Consider the following 22,502-nt stretch of genomic DNA (forward strand, 5'->3'; position numbering starts at 1 on the left):
AAGCCCTCGCACAGAGACGAAGACCCAACACAGCCAAAAATAAATAAATAAATAAAATTAAATAAAATATAACTCATTTACAAAAGTTTAATTTATATACAACTTCAGGAAATATGCACTCGGGTAAAATGAGGGGAGAGGAAAGATGGAAGAAGGAAGAAAGTCACAGCCCCATTCCATACTTGTCTGTTTGGGGTTGTCGAGTTCCCAAATAGTAGTTATAAGGTAAGACTGGAGGAAGCATGTATGCTGACAATAATCACAGTGACATTTAAAAAAATAATAATTATTCTTAACCTGCCTCCCAAGATGAATTTTGTAGAATGGTAAGAAAAACTTCCCAGACACAAGAGACTAGCATGAGGCTATAATATATGAAATCTGGGACATATAGGAAACAAGGGATACTGTACATCCATGGATATAATATAAGGATACGCCACCTTGGACAGAGGATATTCACTTGGACACAGACTGGAATTTTCTCTTATAACATTGTTTCTATTGAAGCAGATCTTTGTTGCAAGAGAAAATGGGGCAACAGACAGACATCTGCCAGGTTCAAAAGATCAAGAAATGATATGGTCTACACACGCCCAGTACCCTTGGCTTAAGGCACTGGGGTTGAGGGGGCAGAAGGAGCCCCTGCGGGTTGGCTCAGGGCTGGCATGGGGGCATCCCTGAGGGAGGCCCTTCAGATTCCCCACCATCCACTTGTCTTCCAGTGCAGAGATAAGTCAGGCAGAGGCTGAGACTGGCATTACCAGTTTGCGTTTTGTAAATGGCTAAGCAATAGTAGCAGGTAACACATAAATATCGGGGCTTTGAGAGCACATCAAAACCCATGCAATGAGGTTCAATTTCCCCTGATTATATTACAAAAAAGCACCAGGGGAGAGGGGGAGAGAAGAGTGTACGAGAAGACGAGGAGGAGGAAGAGACTGGGGTTGGGGCAGGAGGGAGAGAGGGAAGAGAAGATGAACAACTTTCAGACGGTGCTTACTCCCAGGGAATTATATTGTGGCAACTCAGAGGAGTCTGTGAGTGGGAATGGCCATAACAACTCTGCTCACCGTGAGGGATGGCAAGAGAGGTCTTGACAACACTTTGGTCTCCAGCGTTTGGGGCCTGTTTGCCGGCTTGGCCGCTGTGAGAACACGCTGTGGGGTTTTCACGGGAGGTCTCGGCTCCCTGGCTTTGAATTTGGCTTTGTAGGTCTGTGCTCCTTGTTTCTGCACAAGCTGCAAGGTGGCGAGATAGCGAACACTGTTGTGCTGGGGAGGGCACACCAGGTGTTTTTCAGGCAGGAGGGACCAGGGCAGGCAGCAGGGCTCAGGACCGGCCAGCAGGGATGTCCGGGCCACCGGGGTGGGGAAAGGCTGCGTTTCCTTCACCCTGTGGTGCTTGGCCAGCTCACTGGGTCTCTTTTCACCTGTCCCGTCAACTGTTTTCACTCCACATGCACAAGCCACACGCCCATCCTTCGCCACGCTCGGCCCCTTCTCTTCCAGCTGCAAGAAAAAGTTCTGACTTTTCTTACCCGGCACATCCAAGCCATTTGGGGGTGAAGCCTTCAGGGCAGGTAGAACTAAAAGGGCCTTGGAAGTCAAGGAGTCTGCTATGGAGGCACTTCCGTCAGCGCCGGAGCTTCCGGGGTCCTTGCCCCTCACAGTCTCGGGAGTGGCCCAGTCTTCCAGGCACCAAATAAACTCTTTTATTTGCAGACTTTTTTTCTCTCCCTGACCGTAGGTGGGAAAGCAGATCTTGTTAACTTCCCGGTAGGCAGAGGTGGGGCCTGGCGGGGGGCCCAGAGTCTGGGAGAAGCTGCCTCCATCCTTCTCCGGCCCTGCCTCAGCCGGAGCTGAAGCCCCCGACTCCAACTTCCCCGCCTCCGACTGAAGCCTGGCCTCCACGCTCCCTTGGGAGAGGCTGACACAGAGTAAGCAGCTGCTGGCACTTTCTCCCATCTTCACCTTTTTAAGCTTCTTCCTGGGCCAGATGCAGGCAGTTGGAGAAATCCTTCCCCAGCCTCGGACCTGCAAATAAAACAGCGTGTTACTCTCAGCTGAGCTGCCTAGACTCCAGTTGCCCCTACTTTGGCCCCATTCCCATTTTGGCTGTCCTATTTGAATCAATATTTCTCTAAAAATTGACTTAAATGTTTTAGTTTTAACTTTTCATGCCTAGTTTAGCCTCATACTAAGCAATAGTATCTGTAAGAGTATTTTTAAAGACGAAAATACTAAGCGATAGTATCTATAAATGGCCACATTGATATGCTGACTCTACATTTTTTTAGGTGTGCATTGAAGTAAACTCAGAATTATTCAAATGAAATCAAAACTGTTTGTTCTTGTCCCCCCTGCCAGGCTTTCTTGTACTGCAGGCTCTGTTTACCACACCCAGGAGACTGCTGCTCGGAGGGGCTGAAGGAAAGGCAGAGGAGCAGAGGCAGACGCAGGGTCAGCATGGCCCAGGCACCCCCCATGCCCGCGGCCACACCCGGAGTCCCCCGGCTGACCCTGCCACAGAGGTCACAGGTAAACAGAGCTGTTAGATAAAAATACAAGACCGCATTCGGGATATACTTAAACAAATTAGGTTTACCAAAAGTCAAGTTCAGCTGGGTGTATTGTGTTTTCATTTGCTAAATCTGGCAACCTTATATGTTAAAAAAAAAAAAAGCAAAAATAGCTCCCACAGTTTTACTATGTTGCAGGCACTGAGCTGAGGATCTCTTGGCATTCGTTCATTTAATCCTCACAGGAGTGCTACAATTTAGGTCTTCTGATATCCAGGTTACAGAGGAGGAAACTGAGGCTCAACATATCCTTACAGCCAGCAAGTTCTGGCACATTCAGAAGGTCTGTGCATCCCCAGGCAGAGGACGAGGAGAGGCTGTGAGGAGAAGCATTGTCTCCCGGGCCTGAAGATGGGGCCAGCCTCTGCTACCCCTGCAGAAAAACATCCCTTTCCCATCATCCCCTCTTCACCCTCCACACCCTCTCCCCTCACGTGTCCAGCTCCCCAAATTCCTGTTAGAAATTCATAAGTGTCAAGAAGCACCCCTTTTTATTTTATTTTTTTAATTTTTTAAAGGGAACTTTATTTTTATTTATTTATTTATGGCTGCGTTGAGTCTTCTTTGCTGCGCAGGCTTTCTTTAGTTGCAGCGAGCGGGGGCTACTGTTCATTGCGGTGGGTGGGTTTCTCATTGCAATGTCTTCTCTTGTTGCAGAGCACGGGCTCTAGGCACGCGGGCTTCAGTAGTTGTGGCATGAGGGCTCAGTAGTCGTGGCTCATGGGGTCTAGAGCGCAGGCTCAGTAGTTGTGGCACACAGGCTTAGTTGCTACATGGCAGGTGGGATCTTCCCGGATCAGGGCTCGAACCCGTGTCCCCTGCATTGGCAGGCGGATTCTTAACCACTGCGCCACCAGGGAAGCCTGCAGCATCACTTTTTTAAATAGTCTAGTAAGTGCTATAGGAGTCCAATACTTTCTTATTCCACAGGCCTAGCTCTTCCCAAAGCCGTGCTGCTGAAGCCTTGAATATGTTCTCATCAAAAAAACCCATTTTCGGGGCTTCCCTGGTGGCGCAGTGGTTGAGAATCCGCCTGCCAATGCAGGAGACACAGGTTCGAGCCCTGGTCTGGGAAGATCCCACATGCCGCGGAGCAACTAGGCCCGTGAGCCACAACTACTGAGCCTGCGCATCTGGAGCCTGTGCTCTGTAACAAGAGAGGCCGCGATAGTGAGAGGCCCGCGCACCGTGATGAAGAGTGGCCCCCACTTGCCACAACTAGAGAAAGCCCTCGCCCAGAAACGAAGACCCAACACAGCCAGAAATATAAAAATAAATAAATAAAAAAAAAAATTAAAAAAACAAAAAAACAAAACTAAAAAAAAAAAAAAAAAAAAACCCATTTTCTTTAGCATAGTGAAGTCCCAGTTCTTGGACAGCTACAAGGCCGCTGCCCAGCACCGCACGCTGAGTCAGCTTGAGCACATCTTCCCCAGCTTCCCCCTCCCTCTGCCTCTGTTCCGGGAACCCGGTCCCTTCACGTGCTGCAGGGTCGGCACTGCATCTTCAAGAGGACCATGCTGCTTGCTTCACACCTCACTGCTCTCAGCCCTGGCTCCCCAGGTGGTTTTCCAGCTTTTACAGAAAAGCAAGGGTCCCAGCCCATTTGCTAACAGGTCCTCAGGCTGACAGCCTCTCTCCAGATGGTGGCTTTGGTGGAGTGAGGCAAGTCGCTTGGTCCCCAGCTCCAGCCAGGCAAGGGGATTTGTCTCCAGGCTGTGTGTGTGGAAAAGGCCAACTTTGGCTTAACGGGATGTTGAGTGAGGGGAGCCTAAAATGTGGAGCAACCCCTGAGCTTTTGTCTTTCTGAATCTATTAAACAGGCCCAAGTGAGTCAGCGAAGGCTCCCCAGTTGCCTGACCCTAAGAGTCACCTGAGCTGCTTTTCAAAATCCAGATTCCCAAGGCCCACCCCAACCTACTAAGCCAGTACTCAGGGGAGGGGCTTCGGAAGGGTCAGGGAATTCCTGGGAAGGTAGATTTTAAAAAGCACCCCAGGGACTTCCCAGGTGGTGCACTGGTTAAGAATCCTCCTACCAATGCAGGGGACGTGGGTTCGATCCCTGGTCCGGGAAGATCCCACATGCCGCCAAGCAGCTAAGCCCATGAGCCACAACTACTGAGCCTGCGTGCCACAGCCACTGAAGTCCGCGTGCCTAGAGGCTATGCTGTGCAACAAGAGAAGCCACCGCGATGAGAAGCCCGCAGTGAAGAGTATCCCCCACTCGCCGCAACTAGAGAAAGCCCGCATGCAGCAACGAAGACCCAACACAGCCAAAAATAAATTAATTAATTAAAAAATAAAATAGGGCTTCCCTGGTGGCGCAGTGGTTGAGAATTTGCCTGCCAATGCAGGGGACACGGGTTCAAGCCCTGGTCTGGGAAGATCCCACATGCCGCGGAGCAACTGGGCCCGTGAGCCACAATTACTGAGCCTGCGCGTCTGGAGCCTGTGCTCCGCAACAAGAGAGGCCGTGATAGTGAGAGGCCCGCGCACCGCGATGAAGAGTGGCCCCCGCTTGCCGCAACTGGAGAAAGCCCTCGCACAGAAACGAAGACCCAACACAGCCAAAAATATAAATAAATAAATAAATAAAACAAAAAACCACTGCTTGCTTATAAAAAATAAATAAATAAATAAATAAAATAAAATAAATACATCTTTTTAAAAAAATAAATAAATAAAATAAAAAGCACCCCACATGGGCGTTCCCTGGCAGTTCAGTGGTTAGGACTCGGCGCTTTCACTGCAGAGGCCCAGGGTTCAATCCCTGGTCCAGAAACCAAGATCCAGCAAGCTGCAAGGTGGAGCCAAAAAAAAAGGCACCCCGCATAAGCCTTGGGCCGAGGCTGATACAGAGGATCTACATCTCCGGGATGTTCAGATGGCCTGGCAGGGGATCCAAGTCCCAGGGCAGGGGGCAATGACACCTTGCCTTTTTGGCCCTTACAGGTGAGGTGTCACAGGTAAGCTGGGTGTTTCCAAAAAGGTCTGGATGTCTGCCAGGACTTCGAGCCCAGCTGCAGTGCAAGGTGACTGTGCCTCCCTCCTGACTGTCCACAGAGCCGCCAAGTGGTGTGGGCGTCCCCAGGCTGCCACGGGGAGAAACAGCAGGGTAGTGATAGGAAAGGCTCCTGCACTGGGTCAGCCTGGGTCAACATTGTGCAGCCCTGAGGCATCCCATCATCTGGCTCCTGTGAGGTCCCTTGGCTCTGCAAGCATAAGAAACTCTCACGAATTGCTACCAGCAAAGTGTTCTCTGTCCTCCTCTAAATGCCGGCCCAGGGGTCCCTGGCACCAGCACAGAAAGGGTCAGGGGGACATGAGCCATTGCAGGAAGGCAGCCTTTGCAGGGGGCGGGAACAGACCTCAGTCACCCCTCCTGAGGCAAGGCTGTCTGAGAGGTGGGGTAGGGCTGGGTGGGCAGGGGTCGGGGGCTGGGCAGAGAGAGCAAAGAGTAGCAGGCAGCAGGCAGGAGGAAATGGTGTGGCAGGATCGTACCAGACAGAGTGTGAACAGCAAACGTACTCTCAGCATGGGGTGTGGGGCAATTTTTCCAATTAAAAGAAAATTCTTTTCCAACAGCCCTTGGATGTATATTTCAAAGTAATTACCTTGAATAGTAAACTGAACCTTCTAAGCTTAGAAAGTTTTCCATGCTTAAATAGAACTCTCTACCACCTTGACTTACCTGACCTGGGAGTGTGTGTATAGGAGGTCATATATGCTTAACAAGGTGGGGGGGGGGCATACAGTAGAGAGAGCACCAGAGGAGGCTCTGAACACACATTCTTGCAACTGTCAAGTGGACTTGGGTAGAGTCACTCTGCCTTATTTTGGCCTCAGTTTCCATATTTATAAAATAAACCAATTAAATCAAGGTTTCTCAACATTGGCACTACCAACATTGGGGGCTTTTTATGGGTTGCATGTTTGGGTACCCTCCCCTGGCAAATTTCTATGTTGAAACCCTAATCCCCAGTGTGATGGTATTTGGAGGTGGGTGTTTGGGAGGTATTAGGGTATTAGGTCATTTAGGTATTAGATGAGGTCAAGACGGCAGGGCCCTCGTGATGGGATTAATGCCCTTATAAGAAAAGGAGGGGACTTCCCTGGCGGTCCAGTGGTTAAGACTCCACACTTCCACTGCAGGGGGCAAGGGCTCGGTCCCTGGTTGGGGAACTAAAGATCCTGCATCCCGCATGCTGCGTGGCACAGCCAAAAAATAATAAAATAAAATGAAATAGGGCTCTCACCAAGAACCCAACCATGCTGGCACCCTGACCTCAGACTGAGAAATAAATGTCTGTTGCTTAAGCTACCCAGTCTATGGTATTCTATTACAGCAGCCCAAGGTAAGACAAGGCTGGATCATTTCTTTTTTTTTTTTTTGGCTTCGTGGCATGTGGGATCTTAGTTCCCCTACCAGGGATCGAACATGCACCCCCTGCAATAGAAGGACAGAGTCTTAACCACTAGACCGCAAGGGAAGTCCCAAGGCTGGACCATTTCTTGCGGTGGGAGCCACCCTGGACATTGTAGGATGTGGAGCAGCACCCCTGGCCTCTACCCACTACATCCAGTAGCATCCCCTCTCCCTCCCCACCAGTTGTGTCACTACCAAGTGAGAATCATAGGATTAGACCAAATTCCCTTACAGTTCTAAATTTAGAACTGTATTTCTATTACTAATTCTAAGAATAGTTTAAGAATCAACCCACAGGGTTCTGAGTAGAACCACCAGGATAAAAATCTCAGTTCTCTTGGGGAATTAAGTAGCTTGGGTTAAGTTAAGTAGCTTGGGTTCTGGAGTCCAGAAGAGCTGGGTTCAAGCCCTGCCTTGACCACTGCCTGGGTGATCTTTGACACATTTCACCTTTTGGGTGCTTTGGTATCCTTGTCCAAGAAGTGAGGCTGCCTCACATAATATTATGCCTCACATAATACCTACCTCACAGAACTATTGAGAAGGTGAATGAATTGATGTATGTAAAGCATTCAGTACTGTGTTTGCCAATAGTGAGTGGCCATAAATACTCAATAAAAGGTACAGCTATTATCATCATTAACATTCTACCTCTATTCCAAAAGGTTTCTATATTTCATCGTTTACACATTTTTTTTTTTTTGGCAATAGTAACTATTTTTGAAAATAGTAAAAGAAAAGGCTTGTGTCAAAACACTGACATGCAAGAGACCTAACTCAAGGAAATACTCACTGCTTCTTCCCATCCAGTTCCAATGACAAACTCTTTGGCTTCTTCATCTTGTTCAAGTGTAATGTCACTGATATTGAGAAGACAACAAACATGATTCTTTTCACTTCTTTCATCTGGACAAGTATAGATTAATTCAGTTTCTTCTGTGCTTTGAATTTCAGTATTTTCACTATTTTCTAATTCAGTCTTGTTTTTCGGACCGAGATCCATTACTGTGTTGGTTGCTTAAAGTCTTTAACATCTTCTTCCTGTGGTTTGAAATCCAAATTGAACTTAGCATTTAATATTGTTTTTTTTTTTTTAAAAAAAAAAGGAATTCAACAACTCAGGTGAAATATCTTCAAGATACGTTCAGGAATAGACAGAAGAAATATTACAAAATCATCCGTTGCCAGCTATTGACATTGTAAAAGATAAGGCTAATTTTAAAGACTGATGGATTTAAAGACCAAAGTTGGAAGTGAAGAAAAGAGGGTAGAAAGATGTTACCACAGACTCTGTCTCTGGTGATGGAGTACCAAGTGCCCTTACAGAGTAGGAATGTAGAGTTAAGCATCCCTACCCTCCACTCCCAAAACATCCAAATGATACTATGCTAATATGAAGAGAACCACTGTGCTATGTGTGACTGATGCATCCCAGCCGCCTCCTCTGTCCTGTCCCAACAACCCTGGATGTCGGCTTGGGGATCCTTTGGCTTCTGAGGAAGCTGGTGGAGAATGTGGTCAAAGCTAAGTCAATTGGTTCACCCTCATCCACCCTATATGAAGGTGTCCGCATAGAGAGGGGAACTTTGGACACAGACATGCTTAGAGGGAAGACAGTGTGAGGAGACTCAGGGACGAGACGGTCATCTACAAGTCAAGGAGAGAGGCCTGGAACACATCCCTCCCTCACAGCCTCAGAAGGTACCAACCCAGGGGGAGGGATAAATTAGGAGTCTCGGATTAACATATACACACTGCCATGTGTAAAACAGATAACCAGCAAGGACCTACTCTATAGCACAGGGAACCATACTCAATATTTTATAATAACCTATAAGGGAAAAGAATCTGAAAAAGAATATATATAGTCTTTCTGAAAAAGAATATATATATTATAGATATAATTATATATTATATCTATAATAGATATATAACTGAATCATTTTGCTGTACACCTGAAAGTAACACAACACTGTAAATCAATTATACTTCAATTTAACAAAAAAAAAGTGAGGGACTTCCCTCGCGGTCTAGTGGTTAAGACTCCGCACTCCCAATGCAGGGGGCACAGGTTCGATCCCAGGTCAGGGAACTAAGATCCCACATGCTGCACAGCGTGGTCAAAACAAACAAACAAACAAACAAACAAAGTGAAAAGACAACCCAGAAAAAAAAACAGAAGGAACGAACCCTGCCAACACCTTGGCTTTGGACTCCAAGTCTCTAGAACTGAGACAGTAAACTTCTGTTGTCTGTGGTGCTTCGTGGTGGCAGTCCTAGCGAACTGATAGAGTAGGTGGTGGTGATGATGGTGTTGGTGGTTGTGGTGGTGGTAGGTGGTGGTGATGATGATGCTGTCTATCTTTAGCTGATGTTTTTCCAGGTTGAAAAATAGGACTTGGCATTCATAATCCAGCCAAAGTGCTAGGAAAAGTTATAATCCTTATCAGGAGAGCACAGACTCGGGTTCCAATCAGCCAGGGTTCCAATCCTATGTCCTAGCTGTGTGTTTTGTCGGGCGAGTTACTTTTCCAGGTCTGTTTACTCATCTATAAAACCAGCATGATTGTAATACAGTCCCACAGATGGGTTCCTCCTGGGGACCCCGCAAGCTGTGTGGATGTACTCTAATGCCCAGGCAATGACTACCGATATTACATCAGCACAATGGCTGCTGATGAATGGCCAGGGCCTTCCTGAGGAAAACTTTGCTTGTAATGAGACAGAGGCCACTGGGGACCACACGCCTTGCTCTCTCACTCCAAAGTGACCCCTGCCAGAAGCATACATTTTCACTTTCTGTCTAGGTAGAGATCAGCAACTTCTTATAACAATATCTGTTTAATTACCATTTTGGCTTTTTCACATAGGCTTAAAATGGCATTTTGATGCTAATAAAGTTCCATTTACCTATGGAAGGTCAAATATCTTTGGGCATCCTAATCTTTTCCAATATGACATCAGAGGAAATGAATGAAAGCTGAAAGGGAAAGAAATGATATTACAAGTGACTGAAAACTAGAAGCACTATTCTGTTTCCAAACAGAAGTATGATTAAGGACCAGACATATTGTGCAAACCAGCCTGGGCCTTTCATATTGTGAAATTTCACTTTAGTTGCTGCCCAGGCCAAAGAAGCTCCTGTAAGTACACTCATACCTTTGTAATTTTGAATTACAAATGCAAATACCACAGAACCCATAGACTTAACAAGTGTACAATTGGAAAGAAAAAAAGAAGAGAATCAAAAGCGAAGTCATTTCTTAAATAATAAAATAAATTTGAACTTGCGGTCAATAGAGCAAAGAAATAGATACTGTTTAGGAGAGATTAAGTATAGTTAGAATGTTCAAATCAATAAGAAAAATGTTCTGTGCTTGAAGTATCTCCACTGACAAGGCGCTCACTACTTAAAGAGACTGTTCCAATGGCAAAATACTCTAATTTACTGATTCCTGAACTCGGCTGCACCTTGGAATCATCTGGGGAACTTTATAAAAAGTAAAAATGCCCAGACTATACCCACAGAAATTCTGATTATAGTCGGTCGGGGCACAGCCTGGCCATCAGAATTTTTAAAATCACCCTAGGTAATTGTAAAATCCTGCAAAGTTGGAGAACTACTGCTCTGTTAGAAAGAGCATCCTTATATTGAACTAGGACTTCTTTCCCTGCCCACTCAACATCATCTACTCCCTGGTCCTTGTTTTGCCCTCCAGACGAAGGCAGGAAGCCTTCCCATCCACGGATGGGTTTCTGGAGGTCTGTGATGCCTCTGCAAACGCTCAGTCATTTTTGGGGGGAGGGGCTTGCATCAGAGGTACAAAGCAGTCTGTCACTACAGAGGATTGAAGAATCACTGATCCAGAGACTGGCCACTGCCTCAGCCTCCCAACAGCCCTATGAAAATGTTCCATGTACTCTTCTCTCTTACAGGTTAACCATCTCCAGCTCCTCCATCTACTTCTCACATGTCATAAGAATATGTGAAATCTGAGGGGAAGACTATATCCCTGTCTCTATCTCTATATCTAGAGAGAAGAACTGCAGAGGCCAAAGATGCGGTATTAGGTGAGCCCCCCCCCCTTTTTTTTGGCTGCACTGGGTCTTCGTTGCTGTGCTCGGGCTTTCTCTAGTTGCGGAGAGTGGGGGCTACTCTTCATTGCGGTGCGCGGGCTTCTCATTACGGTGGCTTCTCTTGTTGCGGAGCACGGGCTCTAGGTTCGCGGGCTTCAGTAGTTGTGGTGCACGGGCTTAGCTGCTCCGCGGCCTGTGGGATCTTCCTGGACCAGGGATCGAACCCGTGTCCCCTGCATTGACAGGCATATTCTTAACCACTGGACCACCAGGGAAGGCCCAAGCCCCTATTTTAGAGTCAGTAGAGGGAATTCGCTGGTGGGTCAGTGGTTAGGACTCCACGTTCCCACTGCAGGGGGCACAGATTCAATCCCTGGTCGGGGAACTAAGATCCCTCATGCCACAGCCAAACAAACAAACAAAAAGAAAGAAACAAAAATCAACAACAACAACAAAAACTAGAGTCAGTTAGAAGATGGACCTGGTGAAGGCACCAGAAGAAGTTCCAGTCATATTATATTACCAAGTGCCAAAGGAAACCCAGGTAACAACAATAATTTAATAATAAAACTTACTGTTACACAGCTCTTACTATGTGCCAGGCACTGCTATATGCACTTTACTTATTTGTTATAAATACTACATTTTTATTGGGCTGGCCAAAAAGTTCGTTCGGGTTCTCCTGTAACATCTTACGGAAAAACCTGAACGAATTTTTGGGCAACCCAATATAACTACTTTGCTCACTTAATGGGGGATCATGGGAACTATACTGACTCCTTATGACTGAAAACAAAGTATCATCTCTGAGTTGTTAAATGCAGTATTCTTAGTCAAATGGTCAGATTACTGCATACCAGATTGCTAGGTGCTCCTCTGGAACACTGGTGTTCTCAAGCTGCGTCAAGATGTTCCACTACTAAAACAGAATATTGACGGGCTTTTCCTAATTAGAAAAAATTCAGTAAGTGTAAAGAATCATCTTAATTTTCAGTTTTCCTCCTATAAGCATGCCTTCAAGATTTTTAAAAATATTTCATTAGTTTATTTATTTATTTTGGCTGCGTCGGGTCTTAGTCGCAGCACGTGGGATCCTGTTGCAACATAGTTGTGGCATGCAGACTCTTAGTTGTGCCACGCAGGCGGGATCTAGTTCCCCGACCAGGGATGGAACCCGGGCCCCCTGCACTGGGAGCTCAGAGTCTTACCCACTGGACCACCAGGAAGGTCCCGTGCCTTCGAGATTTATTGCCCATTCTTGTCCTCCAGCTCATGTAAGAGATGACAAATAGAAATGTGCAAGAAGCAATCAAAGGTCAACTGAAAGAGTGGATATGTGATTTCTTACAAATTACATGCAGTTTTCCTTTTATGTTGGAATGCAGAAATCTGCAGTGATATAATACTCATTTTCTTATGATAAAATTATGCCTTGTTTATAGATTTGAAGTAAATCAGAACTCATGTTCTTCCACTTCTTGATTTCCACGGAGGTTTACTACCTGATTTGGTTTAAGAATCACTGGTATAAAGTATACATTAAAGTCCATATGTTTTCCAAGAAAATTACATCAAGAAAACACAAAGATCACAGTGAAAATGCTCCCATGGAAAATGCATTTGCAGATGCAACTAGAAAATTGGATTTGGAGTACAAAGCAGGAAGGCACACAGATGTATGCCAGAAGGTATTAAATTCTCTGACATACACTATTGAAGTGGCTAGAACTGAAATGTACAGAGAAGAAAATTTTGACTGAGGTGCAAGCCCCGAAAGTACATGTTTGGATAAACAAGAATAAACCCAAAGAAAAACTGATCCAAGGAACTTAAGATATGTGGAAATGAAATAAAGAAGATGAATGAGAGTCTAAGAGCCTATGGAAATTCAGTATGATACAGAAAATACCTTTTCTAGTAGCATTTAAAGTACACAGAAATGGGATTTCCCTGGTGGTGCAGTGGCTAAGAATCCGCCTGCCAATGCAGGGGACACGGGTTCGAGCTCTGGTCCGGGAAGATCCCACATGCCGCGGGGCAAATAAGCCCGTGCGCCACAACTACTGAGCCTGCGCTCTAGAGCCCGCAAGCCACAACTACTGAGCCCGTGTGCCACAACTACTGAAGCCCATGCTCCTAGAGCCCATGCTCCGCAACAAGAGAAGCCACCACAGTGCGAAGCCCCTGCACCGCAACTAAGAGTAGCCCCTGCTCACCGCAACTAGAGAAAGCCCACATGCAGCAACGAAGACCCAACACAGACAAAAATAAATAAATAAATTTGCAAAAAAAAAAAAAAAGTAAACAGAAATGGAAAGAAAATGATCAGCAAAAAACCTGTAAAGTAGGTTATTATTTTACCAATTAAACATAAGCCGTTATGATTTGCTTCAAAATAATCCTGCAAGGGGGTGGGTGTGACCGTGGTTAGAGAGAGAATGAGGAAATAAAAGTAGCCACAAATTCTGTTTGTTGTAGAAGGGTATGAGGACACAGAGGTTAATTGCACTATTCTCTCTACTTCTATGTCACTGTGAAATTTTCCATAATAACATGTTTTTTTTTAAGCCATTGTGTTATCAGAATATGGTGGAGGTGAGCGAAGCATGAATTTTGACCTTAAGCAAACTGAAGTAAATATATCAAAGAATAGATTACACGGTTTGTATAATTTTAAACTGGAGTAAAGACCTTGAAGAGGGACTTATATAAAGAGAACAGATGTACCACAAAGTCAAAAAATATCAGAGAATAAAGCTTACGAAGGTGATTTGGAGACACTCCATAAATAATTGGCCAACTACTCATAAGTCAAAGTACTCAAAGCCTTCTCATTGAATTTACTGAATGCAAAAGAAAGGGCTTGAAATGCAGAGGAAAAAAAAGTAGACATTACCTTCCAGATCTCTGACTCCGCACTATGATGGTGTAGTTTGTTAATGAACTAAGAAGTACAGAGACTACCAAATGCCTTTTTGTTATTCATCTGGCAAAATCAATGGAGCTTTGACAGCCTAACCAATCTGTAACTTAGAATACAAAGTGTCCTGCTCCTGAAATGAACAAAGACTTCCATTAAGCTGCCACTGACCGGTGGCAGAGGCACACCGATATTACAGCGGAGTCCAGCGAAAGGACATGTCTTCTGTTGCTACACTCATGGACATGTTGGATGAAAGTTAAAATAGGGTGGCAGGGGTTGAAATTCTTGTAAACCGGGAACAATGACCTTATCTACTATTTGCAAATAAATAATGCTGCCCAGAGAGAAACCTACGTGAAAAGAGGAGACCCCCCCCAACCCCAACCAAGAACACAAAGACATTTCCAAAAGCCTAGTAGCTGAAGAGAAGCTAAGAAAAGGGATAGCAGAAGACACAAGAAGAGACAGATGAGTATGCTATATTATTACAGAAAGAAACTTTGTATTTCCTTGGTCAAGAAGGTGATAATGTAGTTACTTTATCATTTTAACAAAAGTAGAAATGGGTCTATTTGTAAATGTCCATAAAACTCTGAATTTTTGTTTGTTTTGTGTGTGTTTGCTCCCGATATGGCTTAAGCTGTCAGGTTCTTTTTGGAAAAGGTTGCCCTGGCAGCCTTACCAGGGTATACTTCAGTTTGACATGGTCACTGTCTGTTAGCCTCAGCTACCTAGTATTAGTCAAGATAGTCAAGGTTATCCTGCAATAACAGGCAATCCCAGGGGTTTTTTCCAGTGGTAAAAAACAACATAAATTTATTTCTAACTCATGCTACATGTCCACTGTATGATGTTTTGGACTCTGCTCCACATTATCCTCACTCTGGAACTTGAACTGATGGAGACACCATCCTGGGAAACCGTAGCCAACTGCGATGGCAGAATGTGATGGCAAACATGGGGAATCACTGGCTCTTAGATGTTTCTGCCTAGAAGTAACTCATATGACTTCAGTCCCCATGTAATTAACTGGAACAAGTCACAAGGTACTGCTTAACTTCAAGGAGAAGTGGAGATAATACTTCCTCCTCTATCTCCAGAAGGAAAAGGAAGCCAGATTTTGGTGACCAGTAGTAATGTCTTGGTTCCACACTGGTCTGGTATCATCAGAGGTGAGATACAAAGCAAATGACCTTTAAGGACTATAAATATCGCTACCTAAAATGTAGACATTTGTGGTCTTTGAAAATAGAGTCCAGGGCCCCTGGAAATGGGAAGTCCTAGATCTTGGGAAGATAGGACTATAACGTTAAAATTATTTTCTTAAAACTGTTTTCAGTTTTCTGGATTCAAAAACGTATGTGAAAATACAAAGGCCCAAGAATAGATAGACAATCTCAAAGAAGAAGTTGGAGGAATAACTGCTGAATATCAAGATATGAATCTAGAGCAGGATTTATTATAGATATTAACAAACTGGTTTTAAAATTTATTAGGAAATGTAAAAGGAACTATAATAGCTAAAACAATTATGAAAATGAAGAACAAAATGGAGGAATCACATTACCCAGTTTAAAAAATTACCATAAAACTACAGGAATCAGTATGGTATTGGTGAATGCAGAGACAAACAGATCAACGGGCCAGAATAAGGGGTTCAAAAATATACCCACATAAACATGGCCAATTGATTTTTGACAAAGATGCAAAAAAAATTAAGTGCAGAAAGAACAGTCTTTCAACAAGAATGTTGCAATAATTGGCCATTCATATGCAAAAAAATTAACTCAAAATGGATCATAAATCTAAATATAAACCATAAAGCTATATAACTTTTAGAAGAAAATACAGAAAATCTTTAAGAACTGGGGTTAGGCAAAGTGTTCTAGACATGACACCAAAAGCATGATCCATAAAATAAATAAATAAATAAATAAATAAATTGGTAAACTGGTCCTCATTAAAATTATGAACTTTCACTCTGCCAAAGGCTCTGTTGGAGAATGAAAAGAGACAAGCTACAGACTGGGAGAAAATATTTGCAAATCGCTTATTTGATAAAGGACTTCTATCCAGAATATGTAAAGAACTCTGCAAACTCAATAGTAAGAAAATAACAACAAATAGAAAATAGAAAAATTAATTTTGCCAAATACAAGATGGACAAAACACTTGAACAGACACTTCACCAAAGAGGATATAATAAGCACCTACTTCTTAGAGGGACAAGAGGCATTCAGCCACCCAAGATTGAGCAATAACAGGTCTGTGATGCCTAGCTCAGTGTGTGCCTACCCTATGCCGGCAGACGCGGGTAACCTGTTGAACCCCATTTGTGATGGGGATCAGGGATTGCAATTATTCCCCATAAAAAAAAAAAGAAGAACATAAAAAGACATTCAACATCATTAACCATTAGGGAAATGCAAATTAAAACTATGTATTAAAATGGCTAAAATTAAAAATATTGACCCAGCAATCCCACTACTGGGGATATACCGAAGCAACCTAAGTGTCCATTGACAGATGAATGGATAAAGAAGATGTGGCACATATATACAATGGAATATTGCTCAGCCATAAAAAGAAGTGAAATTGAGTTATTTGTAGTGAGGTGGATGGACCTGGAGTCTGTCATACAGAGTGAAGTAAGTCAGAAAGAGAAAAACAAATACCGTATGCTAACAAATATATATGGAATCTAAAAAAAAAAAAAAAAAAAAAGGTTCTGAAGAAACTAGGGGCAGGACAGGAATAAAGAGGTAGATGTCGAGAATGGACTCGAGGACACGGGGAGGGGGAAGGGTAAGCTGGGATGAAGTGAGAGAGTGGCATGGACATATATACACTACCAAATGTAAAATAGATAGCTAGTGGGAAGCAGCCGCATAGCACAGGGAGATCAGCTCAGTGCTTTGTGACCACCTAGAGGGGTGGGATAGGGAGGGTGGGAGGGAGACGCAAGAGGGAGGGGATATGGGGATATATGTATATGTACAGCTGATTCACTTTGTTATAAAGTAGAAACTAATACACCATTGTAAAGCAATTATACTCCAATAAAGATGTTAAAAAAATATATATATATTGACAATACCAACTGTTGGCAAGGACAGCAGCAACTGGAATTCTCCTACATTGCTGGTAGAAATGCAAAATGGTAAAGCCCCTCTAGAAAACAATCTGGCAATTTCTTATAAAGGGAGACATACACTCACCAAACTACACAGCAATCCTACTCTTGATTACTATTCTAGAGAAATTAAAACTTATATTCACACAAAATCTGTACATGAGTATTTATAGCAACTCTGTTCATAATCGCCTCAAACTGGAAACACCCCAAATATCCTTCAATAGGTGAACAGGTAAACAAACTGGTATACACATACAATGGACCACTACTCAGCAATAAGAAGAAACAAACTCTCTCTATATAATGACATGGATGAATCTCAAAGGCATTATGCTGAGTGAAGCCAGTCTTTTTCAAAAAATTGTACTGCATGCTCTACAGTATACAGGAGTGTATACTCTATATGACATTCTCAAAAAGACAGAACTATAGCAATGGTAGACAGATTGGTGTCTATATATATGTTAAAATTCATAGAACTTTACACAAAAAGTCACTTGAGATAGCACAACATAACCAAAATTTTGGTAAAGGTTAAAAAAAACCTGTTGATAAAGTGTAAAATGTCGATGGTAGGAGAGTAAATGGGTATACTTTGGAAAAGAGTTTGGCATTAAAGATGAAAATTTACATTAAAAAATAACTCATGAGAGCTCATTATAAACTATGTATAACTATGAGACATTATTCTTATATAAGTGTTATGTTAATCATTGGATCTGAGGCTCAAATTGGAAGTGTACATTTTTATTAGTTGGGCCCTTTGTTGTAAATGACAGAATCCTCATTCATTTTTTGTTTTTTTTTTTAATCTCATACTCCTAATTTGTCTCTTGATTGTAACCACAAGTTTTTTTTTTTCAAAACAAACAACTTTTTATTGAAGTATAATTGATTTAAAATGCTATGTTATTTTCAGGTTTACAGCAAAGTGATTTTATATATATATTCCTTTTCAGATTCTTTTCCATTACAGGTTATTACAAGACATTGAATATAGTTCCCTGTGCCATAAAGTAGGTTCTTGTTGTTTATCTATTTTATATATTCCTCATTGGTTTTTAAGAACAAAATTATCAGAAGTTATTAGGTAGCCTACAAAATCTTCAGGGGAAGAGTGGGTCAGAAAGCCAGACTTTGAAGCTATAAAGTCAGGAAAAATTTGTTCCTGGAACTATTTGTTCAAAATATGTAACTGACTCAGCTTTCAGAAATAGGACACTTGGGACTGGATTCCAAAGCTCTGCCACCCCAGCCCCAAAGCATCAAATGCCTCTGCCACCATCACGACTATTTTCTTTCACCCCTTTGCAAACGACCACTTCTTCCTGTTATTCACTTCTCAATGCATGTATTGCGAGGGTGCATCTAATTGGTGGAACCTAGGTCACATGCCAGAATCCTTGCTACAAGGTAGTACAGGGGTCTTGAGTTTTCTGTCCTGCCTCAAAGAGGGTACTCATAATACGGTATATATTACCAAAATGTAAAGATGCTGGGCTGCGAACAATTTCTACCATAGCATTGCAGAGTCAGTCTTATTTCTCAGGAAACTAGTTGAAGAAAGATAAGCTTGAGGAAAGGAAGGACAACTAACGCTTGCCAAGTGTTTGATATCATTACAATATTAGAATAGGCAGAAGCTGAATTGCCTTTTACAACCTAGCCTTATAAGTCACATCGTTTCACTTTTGCTGGACTCAGCTGGTTGACCAGCCACTGAGGTCATCCCACACACAAGAGGAGGAGACACCCACACTCCACTTCTCCATGGGAGAAGGATCAAAGAATTTGCAGACATGTTTTTCTGACTCTAAAGTCCATGCATGCTTTTCTTCATGATATTGTGTGGAAATTCTTGGGAATTCCTGGGAATCCAATGCCAATCAGAAAGCAGCAGTCTGATGGTTCTGGCAGTATGAGACTCTCTGTCTAGCCACATTGAGAAGGGCGCAAGGGACATCCATACCTGGTCCCTGTCTTTATTAGAGATCACAGTCTATTCAGAATGCTTCAACTCCACTCTAGGTGGGAAGGGACAGCGCAAAATGACTCAGTCAAATGTGCACGTTACTACTAATCAATACAAGCCACCAGCTGTCTGTGATCAAGGTTGGAAGAATGCCAGAAAAGAAAATATAATGGCTGGAGGGGAATGGAAATCATTATATTGAAAATGAACAATTCCGAGACAAAGACGACATACAAGAAACACTGGCTTCAACTCAGCTAAATAAAAATAAAAGTCAACATATATTTATATCTGGTACCTATACTGAACCTCTGAAAGAGAGTAACTCATATTTACTGATTATTAGTATAATTTTATTAATGAGAAAACATACGGGAAGGTTGGGAAAATTTCCGTGGTCACTGTAAGAAAGTTAGTTCTCCCAAAAGAGCCATTGTCTTTCCCTACATTGCAGCCTCTCTTACAGTTGTGTTAGAGCCCTGTGACTAGTCTAGCCAGCAGAACGAGTGGAACTGATTATATCACTTCCTGGATGAGACAGTTAAGAGGTAAAGTGCCCCTTCAGTTCTCTCTTCTCCTCCCACTATGACCTTGGAAGTCACATGTTGAGTTGGTAGCATCACAAAATGAAGGAAGCCTGGATCCCGAGTCACAGCTTTGGGGAGAACCCCCATAAGCACTCACCAGACTATGCATGAATGATAACACACTTAATGAGTCAAGCCATTGAGATTTTAGGACCTGTCTGTTACTGCAGCAGAGCCTGACCTCTACCGATGAACACAGTCACTGAGATTGTTAGTGTCAACTGAAATTCCAAGGCCAGACCTTTCTGATTCTAGCGCTGATTCGCTTAACTATTACACCTGAAGCAAAAGAAAAAACTAGCTATAACATAGTTTTTAAAATAACTGGATGAAGAGTTACATATTAAAGGGACTGGAGTGCTATTTAATCCTGTAAATTATCACTATTGTATATAAAGCTACATAATGATAGAAAACAAGAACTAGCTTCAGGTATGAAAGAAAAATAAATGTAGTTTTTCTGTGAAAAAAATACCCCCCAAAAGTGTATTTCAGCACTATAGAAAGGAAAAGATTTCTATAGGTATTCTACCGTGCAAAGCCAGGCTGGTACGTATCATAAAGTCAGAGTAAAAGATGAATATTACAGATTGAAAGTATCAGAATACAAGCTCCATTCTTTGGAAGACCAAGAGTGTACTTGAATCAATTAAAAGATAAAATTCTGATTAGAGGTAGAACTGATAGTGTATAAGTGTGATTTATGTTCACGGAGAGAAACTGGGAAAATAAAAAACCTCTTGCAGTAGCTTTTCTACAATACTCCTGAAAGATAATGTAGTAAATTAAATTCTGCCAATCCTCCCTCCACAAGGTTTCCCATCCTAATCCCTGGGACTATGAATATGATGCGCTATAACATCCATGAATAAGGTATATTACGTGGCAAAGGGGACTTTATAGATGTAATTATGGCTGCTAATCAGTTGACCCGAAGATAGGGAAATTATCTTGGTGTATCGGGGTGGGCCTAATCTAATGATACGAGCCCTTTAAAAGCAGAGAGTTTTCTCTGGCTAGCCTCAGGAGCAGCAGCAGAAGTCAGAGACTGAAAGCACGAGAGGAATTTGAGGCACCTTACTGTCTTTGAAGAGTGCCGACACTCTTCTCTTTCTTTTTGCCATCATCTTTGCCACATGTTCGTTATCACCTGTCCATGCAGTCAGACTACAAATGCCTTACCCTCTATTCCTATACCTAGTTGACATGTTCTTAATCAATTAATGATGAAGGGAATGTTAATGGGCCAGAAGAGGTGAAAAGCCCAGAGTGTTGAAGTCAAAAGCAGGTTGTTTCTGTCAAAAGCAGGCTGTGATGACCTCAAAACTCCTTACCCCCTCCCTGGCTCTATGCCATGCCCACACACCTACCCCCACTTTCCTAGAAGTTTCAGGTTTCAAAGAATCTTGAACCTATGTCAGAATTCCAGCCAGGGAAAGTCGGGTTTCTGGCAGCCTCACTTGGAATTCTGAATGGATATTCCTGTGGATCCTTATCAACCAACATGTGTTGAATGAAGAAAATCAAAGAATACAAACACTCTTAGCCATGATGGAAGTTAAGTTTCTTACTGCAGAGCTAAGTTTTACGCATATGAACTGGTTAAATAGGTCTTGAAGATTGGCCTGGGCATGCTGATCACTGGCAATATAGCTTCTAAAGGAAAATGACACTGGGACCCCGACCTAACTTACCGTCTGGGAACACAACTTGGCAGTTGAAACTTCGCCTCAAAGGTTGCACCACCCCATTCGAACAATTTGTTCACATTTTCAAGAGTATAAATTTTATCTCCCCATGTTCATGATCTGTGCTTTATGCTTCTTATACACCTACAGAGCACAGCAGCTTTGATTATTCACAGAATGATTCCTAGTACAGCAGTTTCTACAACCATCGCTCCCTATCGGAACATTTCTACTCCAATCCCAGTCTCCAACTCTTCTGCTTTTTCCAGTCACATTCATTACTCACTAAGTGCCTATTAGATGCCGAGCACTGGTAGTGAAATGGTAAAGCAACGCCCGTCTTCCCAGCTCTCACACAGCATGCAATGTACAGGAAAGTTCAAGTCTTGAAACACACACTCGCTGCACCTGTGGCTCCTGAAGCCCAGGCAGTTGACACCTGGCTCCTCTCTTTCCTCTAGCAGCCCTCCCCCTCCCCCACAGGCCCCTCCCCTTCTTCCACGATCCTTCTTTCTTCCTCATCTAGCTCCTCCCCTTCCTCCAGCAGTTCCTACCTTGCCGCAAAAGATGCTCCCCTCCTATTTTTTTTGAAGTTTTGAATTTTATTTTATTTTTTATACAGCAGGTTCTTATTAGTTATCTACTTTATACATATCAGTGTATATACGTCAATCCCAATTTCCCAATCCCCTTCTTTCAATAGCTATGCCCTCCAGCAAGGCGCCCCCGCTTGCCCCACAAGCCCCACCCCTTCCTCCATTCGCTCCTCCCTCACAGGGCTCCGCCCTTTCAATGGCTCCTCCCACTGTCCCACCCATTCCGTGCCCTCCTCCCCAGGCCCTGACCACTCCTATTCCAGCCCGGGTCCGCCCTACCTCTCTTTTTTGCCTCCCCGCCTCAGAAGGCAGCTTCCTTCCGAACTGGGCAGGGGGTCTCGCTCTGCCGCCCGTGGAGTGGTCTGGGGACTTGCCCCGGAAGCGGGGAAGCGACCGCCGCCGCTCACACCCTACTGTGGGGGCCAGCGGGGTCCAAGGCCCCCGGGCAGCTTAGTCCCCGCCGGCGGGCGACAGCGACAGTTGCCCTGGGTTACGGACGCGCTGGGGGCGGGGCGG

At 43.6% G+C, this 22,502-nt stretch overlaps 1 protein-coding gene across 2 annotated transcripts; it reads right to left on the bottom strand.

Annotated features, from left to right (window-relative positions):
* Nucleotides 1-947: 947 nt before the first annotated feature.
* Nucleotides 948-22,379, bottom strand: C19H16orf46 (chromosome 19 C16orf46 homolog). 2 transcript variants are annotated; one of them, XM_036832295.1, is made up of 3 exons: nucleotides 22,266-22,379; nucleotides 7,801-8,048; nucleotides 948-2,036 (listed from the first exon to the last, which is right to left on the bottom strand). In XM_036832295.1, the coding sequence occupies exons 2-3, from the start codon at nucleotides 8,008-8,010 to the stop codon at nucleotides 1,029-1,031; spliced, it is 1,218 nt and encodes a 405-aa protein (XP_036688190.1). In that variant the 5' UTR covers nucleotides 8,011-8,048; nucleotides 22,266-22,379; the 3' UTR covers nucleotides 948-1,028. The 2 variants fall into 2 exon arrangements, with proteins under 2 accessions (XP_036688190.1, XP_036688191.1); XM_036832296.1 differs by lacking the exon at nucleotides 22,266-22,379 and adding an exon at nucleotides 21,397-21,467.
* Nucleotides 22,380-22,502: the final 123 nt, after the last annotated feature.

The sequence above is a fragment of the Balaenoptera musculus genome, chromosome 19, assembly GCF_009873245.2.
Source record: "Balaenoptera musculus isolate JJ_BM4_2016_0621 chromosome 19, mBalMus1.pri.v3, whole genome shotgun sequence".
Lineage (NCBI taxonomy): Eukaryota > Metazoa > Chordata > Mammalia > Artiodactyla > Balaenopteridae > Balaenoptera > Balaenoptera musculus.